Source organism: Orcinus orca, chromosome 1 (assembly GCF_937001465.1).
Source record: "Orcinus orca chromosome 1, mOrcOrc1.1, whole genome shotgun sequence".
NCBI classification, from domain to species: domain Eukaryota; kingdom Metazoa; phylum Chordata; class Mammalia; order Artiodactyla; family Delphinidae; genus Orcinus; species Orcinus orca.
Genome location: NC_064559.1, coordinates 37,106,943 through 37,120,747, shown reverse-complemented (window position 1 = coordinate 37,120,747; position 13,805 = coordinate 37,106,943). Strand labels below are relative to the sequence as shown.

The following is a 13,805-nucleotide window of genomic DNA, read 5'->3' as shown; positions in this document are numbered from 1 at the left end:
ATGAGAAGAGAACTGTATAGTCTGTAAAAAGTGGTAGGTGGAAATGAGAATAAGGATGAGTGGGTATAAATAAGCTTGAAGGTAAAGGGAGAGGAAATAGAGTTATCCTGTGATGTTTTCATCCTCTGCTATGATAAAGAAGGAGAATAGAGTAGAGATGAAGGTATAATAGAGCAGATGGCTTGAGGTGCAAGAACAGACGAGTTGTAGAAAGGAAAATGGTACTGACTGTGAATGAATAAGATGCCAAACAGCATACTACTTCTGGGTATATATCCAAAAGAACCGAAAGCAATGTCTTGAAGAGATATCTACACACCCATGTTCATAGCAGCATTACAACCTAAATGTCCACTGATGGACGAATGGAATAAAAAATATTGTATATACGTACAGTGAAATATTGTTCAGTCTGGAAAATAATTCTGACACATGCTACAACATAGATGGACCTTGAGGACACTATACTAAGTGAAATAAACCTGTCACAAAAAGACAAATACTGTATGGTTGCATTTATATGAGGTATCTAAAGTAGTCAAATTCATAGAAATGGAAAAGTAGAATGGTGGTTGTCAGGGACTGAAGGATGAAGAGAATGTGGAGTTACTGTTTAATGGATATAGAGCTTCAGTTTTGTAAGATGAAAAAGTTCTGGAGATCTGTTGCATAGCAATGTGAATATACTTAACGCTTCTATACTTCTGAACTGTACACTAAAAATGGTTAAGATTGTAAATTTTATGTTACATGTTTTTTTAACCACAATTTCTTTAAAAAAGATGTCAAACAGCATACACAGTCTGAGAGAAAATGGGGAGAGTAAATCTGTGGTAGCCAATGAGCAAGATCTTATTTTCTCAATAATTGAAATGGTGGAACAGAGCAAACTGACAGCTGGATTTAGAGTGTGGAAGGAGAGAATGAGTGCCCTGGGGGAAAGTATTGGCTTGCTAAGCCTTGAGGATGAGGGAACTGAGTTTGGGGGTTGAGAGTTTGGCTAACATGACGAAGTGGTGGGATCCAGAATGCATTTATTTGAATGATGAATGTACACATTATCAAATGACATTTTACAAGCAACTACAGTTACTTCAGAATTAAAACTTGACTCCCATAATTTACAAAAATTGTGCAAATTGGAATTACTGAGTGATTATGCAAAGGTAAAGTATATACGATGAGAAAAACTCAAACCAAGAGGAAATAAAAGTGAAACATTTAACTATATCAGAGAAAGATACTCCTATTAAAATAAAATCAGACTTCCCCCAAAATGTATGCCCATCATAGCCACAGGATATGCTTCATACTTTGCTTAAATAATTTAAACCACACTACAACCAAAAGTATATGGTAACAGTGAGTATGCTGATTATAAAAAGAAGAGTCTAGACACAAGGACAGCTCTTTTTAGTGCCTTCCTGAAAAAGGTGACAATTTTCAGAGCTATTTAACTGTTTATATCCATAGCCTGGCTCCAAGTATGTCGCAGGTGAGGCTTCAAAAAGTCCTTGAAGAGCACGTAGCAGTAAAACTGGGCTTCCATCTTTATCATCAAGCAAATTTTCTTTGTTCTGCTTGAGGCTAAGTGCATATAGGAGCTAAAACTTATGAAATAATCTCACTGATGTTGAGACCATGCCAACAGACTTGCTGATATTAGGTTTCTCTCCAACCAATGTTCAGTTGGGTTCCAAGCAACAAGGCATACTGAAATAGATGAATTTCTATTTAGGAGACAGCATGAAAGGCAGTGGTATAACTCAAAGTTTAAATATTAGCTTTAACATTCTCTCTATATATACCAATTAAAAGTGCTATAAATAATGGAGCATCAAGCCTATGAGAAGGTATCATTCAATTAAGTGGTCCTTCTTCATATAACATGAAGTAAAGCAAATAATAATTAAATTTTATACTGATAAATATGAATAAAAATAAATGAGGGAGAAATTGAAGCAATGGTTTCATTCTCACTCATTCAAATATTCATTCAACAAACATTTAGGTAATAACTTTACTTTGGGTTCCCATGGCTTTGGATTTAGAGATCACTCTGGTAGTCTCTCCTGTTCTCTTCTTCTCTTTGGCTATGACTCACTAGCAACAAGGAAACTTTTCTTCCTCAACTGCCACAGCAGTTTTTCTGTATCTTGTTTTTAGCACTTGATCTTACACTATGATATGTATATGTCTTATTTTTGTTACTAAAATAAGTTCCAAGAGGGCAGAGGTGGTATCTTTATTTTATATCTTATAGATTATGTAGGAGAAAGCAGCTTGAAGTCAGATTGGAGCTTGAATTCTACCTTTGCTAATTACTGACCCCCAAGTCTTTGGCCAAGAGAGCCTTTTCGCCTTGGTTTTCTCAGCTGGGATATTATATGCTCACCTAGGTATTATCTTGGAATAATACACACCTTTTAAAGCTATAGTGAGGGCTAAATGAGATAAGGCATGAAAGAGCCTCAGCGTACGGCCTGGGCTTAGCAAACTGTCAAATGTTCACACCCTTTTTCTCCTGGGAACCTCAGGGGGACTCTTCATGTTGCCTGTCAACCTTTCTATACTCCCTATCATTCAGGCTTCAACTCTCATGGTGACTGTTTAATACCTTCTCATTTCTCCTTAAATCTCTAACATCTCCTTTCCTAATCTCCCTCTCAGCTGATCATTTTTCTTTTTATTCACCGAGAAAACAGAAGCAACAGAAGAGAACTTCCACATGTGCTTTCATCATCACATCTCCCCACCTACCTTCATCTGCACCCATATATTCTACCTTCCCTCCTGTTACTAAGGCCATGCTCCTATCTAAGGTCTACTCCTCTGCTTAAGTCCTAGATCCCACTCCTTCTAGCTTACCCAGATGTTGCTCCAGCAATTCTTCCTTTTATTTCCTGCCATCATTTTCCCCCTTCCTGCTAAATATTCTCTTCAGCTTACAGGAATAACAGCTATTCCTCCACTCTTAAAAATACTTCCCTTTACTTCTTATTCTTGCCATTACTCTACTTACCTGCTCCTCTTTATAGAAAAACTCCTTGAAAGAGTTAATATCTCCGATTTCTCTCCTTTCATTCTCTCTTAAGGTCACTTCAATCAGCTCTAATTTGCCTCTTTCCTCTACACCAAAACTGCACTTGTCAAGTTCACCAGCAAATCTTGTGCTGCTAAACACAATGGTCAGTTTTCACGACTAATCTTTCCCGATCTCTCAGCAGCATTTGACAGGGTCTATCATTCCCTCCTCATTAAAGTTCTCTCTTTGCATGACTCTAGAGCACCACACTCTGGGGTTCTGTCCTGTATCAGAGCTGCTTCTTCACCCCTGTTTTGGCTCCTCCCCACTCCATGACTCCTAATGTTGGAGGATCCAGGGCTCAGCACTTGGACATTTCCTCTTCGCTAGCCTCTTTCACCCCCTTGATGATCTTACTCGGTTTCATTATTCTGTACATCCATATACTGACAAGGCCCAAATTTGTATGCCAAGCCTGGTCCTATTCCCAAAGTGCTGACCTGTACATCCAGCTACCTTTCCGGCACTTGTATGTGGATGTCTATTAGATTATCTCACACTTAACATCTCCAAAGTGGAACTCATTTTTCTCCTCAGTCTTGCTTTTCATTCTCAGTTGTCGTAATTAATGGCAATTCTGTCCTTCCAGTTACTCAGGCCAAAAAACCCAGGCATCATCATAGACTCCTCCCTTTCTCTCATATCCTGATACAAATTGTCAGCAAACTCTACTGTCACTATCTCAAAAATGCATGCAGAATCTGAACTCTTCTCACCAGCTTGTTGGTAGCCACTCACAATTTATTGGAGTTCTGTGATAGGGTCCACAGGGATTCCCCATCTTCTACCCATGGCTACCTACACTCTCTTCTTAACACAGCAGTTAAAGTGATCATTTGCTTCTCTGCTTAAAACCCTCCAGTGGTTCCCATCTCAGAATAAACACTACGCTAATTACAATGACCTAGCATACTCTGTAGGATCCACCATCCTCACCCTCCTCCCTCCTCTCTGCCACTCTCTCCCTTGGTCAGTCCATGCAAGGCCACACTGCAGCAGGAACACACCACCTTATTATGATCTTTGCACTTACTGTTCTTTCTTCCTGGAATGCGCTTTCCTTTACAAGGCTAGCTCCTTCACATTAGTCTTTGCTCAAATGTCATTTTCTTAGTGAGAACTTCTCTTCCAACTACCCTGCCCTATCTATCCCCTTTCCTGCTTTCTTTTCCTCCACAATACTTATCATGTTCTTATTTATCTTATTCTTAATTATTTTGCTATTTATTTAGATATTTGTTGAATAGATGAATAAATTTTAACAAAAACAGGGACATAGTTGGCAATGTGAAATAGATGTTAACAATTTTTGTGCATGATTAGTAAAGATGTGCAACAGAACCATATATATTTAGTACTATGCTTAGTGATAAATTTAAATTGAAGGAAATTTTGACATATAAATTAATAAGAATATTTAAAATTTCATTAGATACCCGTTTGTTTTCTGATTAGTTTGCTAGGTTGTATGGATCAACAGAATATACTTCCAGTGTTTCTAAACGAACGTCTTCTTTACGGCTTGTATTTGTATAGTAATTGCTAAATGGAAGAAAAAAGAAAAAAGAAATTCTTTACTCATTGGCCATGATTACTATAAAGGTGTAAAAGTTGTTTCCTTTCCATAATTCCCAACACCAGGTAAGTACTTTTCATGGATGATTTCATTTTATTGTCTTAAATATCCTATGAAGTAACCCCCGTTTTTTGGAAAGACCCATAAAAACAACTTGCTAAGCTGCTAAGTATCTGAGACAGAAGTTGATATTAGGCAGGACTCTTAATGACTAATAACTATGACTCCCAGATTGAAAAAATGTCATAAGCTTTCATTTTATAATATGATCATAAATTTACCTTTGGGGAACCAATCTTCCAATCTAACTTAAAAAGAAAGTTTTTAGATTTGATGTTTAATTCAAAATCCTTACATAGTCATGCAGTACTAAAAGCTTTAAATTATTTTGAAGACATTTTTACTTTTATTCTTTGAAAGCACATGTACTTTGCTGTGTTTCTAAAACTCTTTGCCAAAATTAGCAAAGGACAATAAAATGTGATTGTACTATCATGTAGAACTCTGAGATAAAGTAATACAAAATTATTGGGGAAGAAAGATTACTGTTGAGGGTACTTACAGCCTGTCACTCACTATCATATTTAAGAGGTCAACTTACATATTTAAGGGGAATATACATTAAAATTATTACAAAATGGTAACTTTTAGGTTAATGTGAGATTTAGGTTTTATTAAAATATTTTAGAAGACAAGAAAAAAATACCATAGTCTCTTCTTCACGTGTTAGGATGACTTTTAAAAATATTTAATTTTGTTACTAGACATCAATTTTCGAATGATTCATTACTCATCTTACTTACAAAAAGTATTTAAGGCAACTCAAATGTCTACATCAAGTATCAGAAACTAAATTGAAGTCAGTTAAAAAATGGAAATAAAACAAGTGAGTGATGCTTAAGAATTTAGTTTAACATATATATTTGGTTCATATCAACTGAGACACTTAAATATAGTATTTGATAAAAACATGTTAATAACCTTAATAATCAGACTGGAACATTATGAATTGTTTGAGCTTGTAGGCATTCCTGAAGTTTGCAAATTTTCCTACACATGCAATGCTCTGATAGCAAACTTAGAAGCAGGAAGGAAGGAGATAGAGACCACATTTTCTATTTTACTTAAATTTCTATTTAAATTACCCTTGGCTAAAATTATCTTCTAACTTCCTGTAAGGAAAGCCATGCAAATGACATCCCTAGTTTTGTTTTCTTGAGACATTTTTCTGTCTTGAATTCTGTGAAACTATTTTCCCCTTTCATCTTACTTCTGACTGTTCCTTCCCCTCCTGCCTCTTAAGCATTACTGTCCTTCTGAGATCTGTTCTCATCCCTATTTTAATCTTCTATGTTCTGTTTAGTACCAAGGCTTCAATTGTGATTTAAATGTCATCTACCTGAGTCCAGTCCTCTCTCTTGATTCCTACGTCATGGGTGCCTGGAAGTAGTAGGTCAGAACTGAACTCATCATCTTTCCCCACAAACATGTCCCTCCCTTCTTTTGATGAACCATTGGGTCCACCCAATGACATCTGCTTGACTCATTCTTTGTGTCCCCTTCTCCCCACATTCATCAATTCACTAAATCCTGGAAAGCCTATCTTCTTCATAGTGAAAGTATTTCTTACATCTATTCCATCCTCTTGAGCCTCACCACTGCTGCTTTGGTTGACAGCCCAGTACTGCCCCTTCTTTTAAAAATGCAAATCTGAACGTATTGTTTCTTTGCTTAAGATTCTACAGGATAAACACCAATTCCTTGTCATCACATGCAAGGCTTTTGATGATCTAGCTCTTGACCATCTTTCCAGATTTCCCCAAAACTGTTAAATTAAACATTAGTTCAATGGGATGTTAAAAGCATTCATTATATGAGAAAAAAAAAAGTTCTGCAGTCCAACTAGTTTGAGAGATTAGTTTTTAAAAAATTAAACAGGCGTCTTTATTGTAGGACTTTAAATATTCTCATGGTCATTGTGAATCACCATGAGAAAAATGTAGTATGAATTATTTCCCAATCTTTTTTGATCAGAGAGCACTGTTTCTCCTGAAATCATTCACAAAACCAGGGTAATGTGATACATACTCTGATAAACACTACTGCCAAACGTACATCTCAAATGTAGACCCTTGCAAGACCAACTGTGCTCAGACCCTCCCAGGCTTAGAGCAAACTATTCAGGTTCAAAGATGCCACTATTACATAGTTTCAATGTAACTCCTTCATGTCTGATGCCTGCACTAGGCATTATAGAACTGTGAACAGTGTAATCAGATCATTTAGATAGATCCAAGTGACTGGGCATGTTAAAGTAATTTTGCTGGAGTTTGTGGGTGACATGTTTAGGGTGACATGACTTGGTCATCCCCCACTGGAAGTTACCTGAGATTTGGTAAGACTTCACATAATTATCCTCCCTAACACTAGCATGTATGGAGACTTAAGAACCTGAGTACATGCAACATTTCCAGGCTGATACCTGATGATATCATTTGCTAAAAATGTATCCTTTGCACCTATCAGAATATTCTGTAATTTCCACAAGGTTTATATGGTCAGGGGGGTCTTTTATGCCACTCCTCCACATAAACCTATGCCACCTTCACCTTCAATCACCATCACACATACTATTTTCCCAGTCATGTCAACTGCTTATGTAGTTCTCGTAATATATGATGGAATGACAAGCCTCTGGGTCTTTGCTCAAACTGCTCCTTCTACCTGGAATACCTTTCTCCCCTTGTTTACACTCTCTTGAGATGCATCTGAAATATCTCCTCCACTATGGAAACTTTTCTGATTAAAATTCCCAAGCACTGTCCATTTGATTGTGTCCTCACCAAATATCACATGACCCACTATGGCAACATTACTTTATGGATACAAATGTTTTCTAAAAAGAATAAGTTAAAATGTAAAAGTATGTCTAATTTCTGGTTAATAAAACATAGCAAAATATAGAAACCTAGTAGTATATTTAAGGAGTCATGAAAACAACCAAGTGAGAGAAAAGATTACTTGAACAAATAGAAAGGCTTAGTAAATTTCTGAATGGGAAAGCATTACAGAAAGTGTGCCAGTTTTCAACGGTTAATCTATAAACTTAAATGCAATCACAACATATCTGTTTTTAGAAAATGACAAATCATCTAATACTCCTGTAAAAACAAACAGAAGAGAGAGGAAAAGCTTAAAAAATTATAGTGACGGGGTTCTTGCTTTATCAGATATTATAATAGTAGAAAGCTATACTATGTAAACACAAAGTGGTTTGTGATAGAATAGACAGATCACTACAACAAAAACAACAAAAGAATCCAGAAACACAATACATCCAGATATGTTAATTATTTGACATATGATCAAGTTAGAACTAACCTTCTAGAAAGTCATTTGGCTATATTTACTAAGCATCTAAATGTTCATACACTTATCCCTAGCAATTCTAGGAATCTAGGCTAAGGAAATAAGGAGATGTAGAAAAAGTTTCTTTAAAGGTGTTTCTCATATCTTATTTATTATCAAAATAAATGTGGAAGCAACCTAAAATTTCCACAATATAGATACATATAATAGAAAAAATACGCAATTAAGTAGGTAAGAAGAAAACATGATTTAATTAAAAAAAAATCTGTACATGAGGCTAAATGAAAAAAAAAATTAAGGCAGGAGACTCTAAGGCCAAAATTTCAGTTTTAAAAGGAAAAAGATAAATAAGAAAAATGATCATACCTGTGTAGGAACGTACCAAATACCTACAGTTGTTATGACTGGGATTTTTTTCTGTTTTCCAGATTTTTTATTATGTATAAATAAACATAATCTGATCTGAATAAACACCATTCAAATAAAATTAGTTTGTTATCTTTTAAGTTCTTACAGAAAGGGCCTTCTATTTAACACAAGATACCTTATTGCAGTTATCCCACTGCAGTATTTATTTCATTTAACTTGTCCTTCTGTGTTTAGTTTCAGGCAAGAAGTCAAAATCTTTTGTGCGTTTTGATCAAGCATGCGTTGAACTTACCGTTCTCTGTGTTTTAATATCATGCGTAAGGTGATAGCACCCAAGCAGAAAAGAGTGACTACCCCTGCCGAAAAACCTAGAAAACAAATCAGAGTATCAAAGGCTAGAAAAATGTGACCTACCTTGTTTTGAAGTGACTGTGGGGCCTATTCCTAGTGGTGGGGAAAATGTTACGTGACTTTTCTACTTGTTCTTCTTCAGCCATATAAATACTGAATTCCTAGATCATCGTATGTGGGCCTAAAGTTTTGGATTCAATCCAGTCCATATTTAATCTAAAGGACCAACCATTTGACCACAGGGCTCCAGTCAAGTTTCTGTTGAGCTTTTCTGTTCTTTTCAGTTTTATCAGTAATATTCTTGTCACTGGGGTGAAATTAGGAGCTCAGGACACCAGGATCCCATGACTTTGCATAGCAACATTTAACTCTCGGTTGTGAAATATATTTTGTTACTGCAGAATAAGCCAGCCTATTTTGATAGTAACCAAATCATGCAAAAGATCAAGAGTTAAACTAAATTTTTGGTAAACTTTAACTTTCAATTTAAAAACTGGGAATAGCTGTTCAAGTCATTTATTCCATGCTATCCAAAAGTGACAGTTTGTGATGTGAAGTGCACATTAAAAGATACTTAAAACACTAAAAAAAAGATAACTTCTTATGAGTTAAAGTGAAAAAAAAATTAGCAGTCAGGATATAGGGCCTCACATTTTACATACATTTTTATAAATCACCATTAGAAGTTTTCTTCAAGTATTTAAGAAAACTTACCACAAATAAGAGGAACAAGTGAGCCTAAGGAGAATACAAAATCATGAAAATATTAGTCTAGTTGCATGGTTCCACATATCTCAAAGTCCCATGGTAATGTCCCAGAAATTAATCTCAGCCCCCTCCTCTCTAAGTCTACTTAAAAAGAGATATTGGAACCCTGAATTATACCCACTCTTTCTTTTTTTTTTTTTTTAATAAATGTATTTATTTATTTATTTAGGGCTGCATTGGGTCTTCGTTGCTGCATGCAGGTTTTCGCTAGCTGCGGCGAGAGGGGACTACTCTTTGTTGTGGTGTGTGGGTTTCTCATTGCAGTGGCTTCTCTTGTTGCAGAGCATGGGCTCTAGGCGCATGGGCTTCAGTAGCTGTGGCACACGCGGGCTTCAGTAGTTGTGGCTCGTGGGCTTCATAACACAGGCTCAGTAGTTGTGGCGCACGGGCATAGTTGCTCCGTGGTGTGTGGGATCTTCCCGGACCAGGGTTCGAACCTGTGTCCCCTGCATTGGCAGGCGGATTCTTAACCACTGTGCCACCAGGGAAGTCCCTACCCACTTTTTCTTCATTTCTTATGTAACAACTCCCTTTGCCTTTACATTTTTTTCCCACCTTAATTAAGTTGGGGTAGTTCATCCATGAAAAAAAACAATAAAATCAGCTTTATAATCAGGGATTTCTCAGGTCAGAATGCAAACATTAACTGTTACAACAGGTTGGTTAACATATTTTTGGAGGCCCCTGTCATATTGCTAAGCACTTATAAATCAAGATTCAGCAATAACAGAAGTCTCAGCAGCAACTCCTTTCAAAATACAGTCTATATCTGTGGATTCAACAACCACAGATCAAAAATATTCAAAAAAGCAAAAAATTTCAGAAAGTTCCAAAAAGCAAAACTCACACTGCGAACCCAGCAACCATTTACATTGTTTTAGGTATAATAAGTAATCTAGAAATGATTTAAAGTATATGGGAGGATATGCACAGGTTATATGCAAGTATTATGCCATTTTATATAAGGGACTTGAGCATCTGCAGATTTTGGTATCCAAGGGGGTCCTGGAACCAATCCCCCTGAGGATACCAAAGGACAACTCTATAAGGTTGTTAGTTTTGCACCTTTTAAGTTAGTGCTCTTCTCTCTTTATTTTCTTTCTTTCCTTCTCCCATTCTTAGAAAGTCTCACTTTTACTACAATAGACCACCGACTTCAAATTCGTCTGTTACTATACCACTGGTCACAGACCTATGTCAATTTAAAACCCAGGAGTCCCTAACATTGAGGGATACTGCTCACTCTCTTCTTTCCAGTGAAACAAGTAGGAGCTGCAGTGAAGCCCTTTGCACTTACTTGGGGATTTGCAAACAGCCAGGGGAGGGTTCCATCCGTGATCTTCCTGACACTGGCTCTGGGGACTGCCTTCTAGGGTATATCCATCTTCACATTCTAAAGTGATGACAGCTCCATACTGATACATTTTTCCAGGCTCCAGACCACTCTGGATTCCATTTATATGCTCTGGGAAGCTACAGTTCACCTCTGAAATTAAAGAAATCTAGTTGAAGCTGAGTCATATTTTGACATTTTACCAAGAACGTAGATACTGCCCTTAATGGAAAGGTTTATGGAACCAATTTAGTTTATTCTCAGTTAGTAAAACTTCACTGAAATAACACAAAATGATGTCCTAGGCATAGTCTTTTAGTGTCAGCCATCTACCTCAGGAACGTCCAGGTAATCATACTAGATTACTTTCCTTCTTTGTGCTTTAGTTTCTAAACCAATAATGTTGAGTAAATTTTATGGATTCTTAGAGAAATGATGAGGGCTGAATGGGTAACATTAAGACTTCTGAATTTTTGTTTCATCAACTTTGACTCTTATTCTCCAATTCTTCTTACATGTAAATGCTTCCTCATTTCTTCTTTCATCTTTTCAGTGTAGGGGCCAATAGTGTGAGATTTTGGATTTGAACCTGACTCTAGGATTTTCTAGCTGTGGGACTTTGTGTAAGTTACAAATCTCTCCATTCTACTGGGACCTCATCTATAATACAGGGATAATGGCACCAATCACTGATATGGTTCTCAGGAGGATTAAATGAGATAATGCATGCAAAGTGCTGTGCACAGAATCTGGCATATGGTAAGAAGTCTCAACTAATATTCAGTATTAATTCATTACTCATATTTCATATGCACTGCTAATGAAAATGACATTCTGAAACTTTTATAAAAATATACCCAAATCCGATCACCACTTAGAGGAAACATATTCAAAAGATAACTTTACTTTTTATGAGTATTTTGTCAAATGCACACTTATCATAACTGTAACCACAGTGTAAATTCAATCTGTACTTTAGTTGTTTGATTTACATAAAGACTTCAACTTTCCATATTTAAATGACTACATAAGTGATAGCTCAGATAGAGCCTCAGCCATTTTTCTTATTTTGCAGTATTTAGATGATTTCATCTATTAATCCAATTAAATTAATCCAATTAAATGCATTTAATTAAATGATCCAATTAATGCATTTATTTGGCTACTTTAAGTTGAAAGTACCTAACTGAATATATCTATTTGGGAAAAATTTTATTTAAAAAATAAGAAAACAAATAAACAACACACCTTTGCAATAAGGGACAGGTCCGTTCCAGGTTCCCTCATGTGTGCAAAGAAGGACTGCCTCTCCTACAAGCAGGTAGCCTCGGTTGCAGCTATACAGGATTGACATTCCGGGAGAAAATCGAGCTATGTCTCCACCGGTATGATTTCCGTGGGGGATCTTAAACGGACGTTGACATCCTAAGAAAGCTTAGACACCAATTTAAAAAGATCTTTAATTTAGTACAGAGGAACGCATAGCCAGCAAATGGGTGATAGCGATACAGAAAGAAGGCAGGCAACAAGCCAAATAGTCAGTATCCAAAAGTATTCATTTAGCCCAAACCAAACAGTACAGGACAGAGATTTGCATTTCCTACCTATATCATATATGATCTGAAGACAAATGTCAAATGTAAGATAATGAAACATCAGTGGTTACAGCCCACAATTGTAGTCTATCAGACAATAGTAATCTTTTCTTTTCTCTTTAAATGGTAAAAAGGCTGTAGTCAAGTGTCACACCCTCAAATATCTACAGGAGACAGGAAGTGAAGCCACCAGATATGGTAAGTCACAGAGCACCTGTCCTTCTAAAAATGGCAGCCACTGCCCAATTCAAGATAATGGTACCTTGCAGGAAAGCAGAGGGGGCCCTCACTGTATCACAGGTTCACTGTTTGCCTTGGATGGTGGAGATGGGTTTCATTTAAAATAATACTGTGCTAGCCAAAGAAAACAGTTTTGAACTCAGTTCTTGGTCGCCAGGTGGCAGCCTCTGTTGTAGATAGCCACTGATAGGAATAAAACTACCGATAATAACTAAAATTACAAGACAATTCAGTGAGTTTTAAGGCCAGCTCCATTCTCCAGAATACTCAAAGATCCCTTTCTGGCTGGTATCACAGCCTTAAATATCAAATTATCAAGCAATATTACTGCCAAACATTTGCCCAAAATGGTATGTGCATTTTCCCCATTCTAAAGTAATAAAAATAATAAACTTGGGAGACTCCATCAGTTTCAAAGTTAACCATTATCCGTTCATGTACCTTTTTTCAACAAGCTTAGAAAGAAAAGGGAAAAAAAGAATGGGCTGAGAAGATAAGGCAAGGCAGGTATTTTGTAAATAATATGACTGCCTTAGCTTTTACTTGCTTTTCTTTAGGCGGCATGGCAAGTGCAGGTTCAAAACCCTTTTTCTTTATTCTGTGCAACATCCCATATTTTAGTCCTGAAAATATCTTACCCTTTTTGATACAAGTTGGTACACCTGGCACCCATTTGTTGTCAGTATGACACCTAATCAAGTGACTCCCATTCATGATGAAGCCAGGATCACAGGCAACATGTACTATGTCATTGTGGGAATATGAAGAACGAGTTTTATTCAGCTTGTATCCATGTGTGACTTCTGGATTAGGGCAGTGAGTCACAGGAGGAGATTTTATGCACTGTGGGGGAGGTCCATGCCAAGATCCACGTCCTTTAGAATCACTTATGCACCGTATACTTTTCTCTCCCAGAAGATAGAATCCTTGGTCACATTCATAAGAGACTTCATTTCCATACAGAAAGTGTTCTGCCATTACACCCCTGTGCCTCCCATTGTTAATCACTGGTGGAGGTTGACAGTGGATAACTGCAGAAGAGATTAGGAAATTCTACTTCAGCTAGTACACCATGGTGGACAGTCTTCAATCAGATACTGTAAAACTAAATAATAAAAC

At 36.7% G+C, this 13,805-nt stretch overlaps 1 protein-coding gene across 3 annotated transcripts in view; it reads right to left on the bottom strand.

Annotated features, from left to right (window-relative positions):
* Positions 1-1,031: 1,031 nt before the first annotated feature.
* The window catches only part of CR2 (complement C3d receptor 2), a 34,183-nt gene continuing 21,409 nt past the window's right edge, over positions 1,032-13,805 (bottom strand). For 2 of the 3 annotated variants that reach the window (XM_033410476.2, XM_033410477.2), the window contains 7 exons: positions 13,325-13,717; positions 12,100-12,285; positions 10,816-11,004; positions 9,465-9,488; positions 8,692-8,767; positions 4,522-4,627; positions 1,032-1,713 (listed from right to left, as the gene is read on the bottom strand). In XM_033410476.2, the coding sequence (XP_033266367.1) occupies positions 4,537-4,627; positions 8,692-8,767; positions 9,465-9,488; positions 10,816-11,004; positions 12,100-12,285; positions 13,325-13,717 (959 nt within the window). In that variant the 3' untranslated portion in view covers positions 1,032-1,713; positions 4,522-4,536. The remainder of the gene's footprint in view (positions 1,714-4,521; positions 4,628-8,691; positions 8,768-9,464; positions 9,489-10,815; positions 11,005-12,099; positions 12,286-13,324; positions 13,718-13,805) is intronic. The other variant, XM_004282412.3, reaches the window with a different exon arrangement.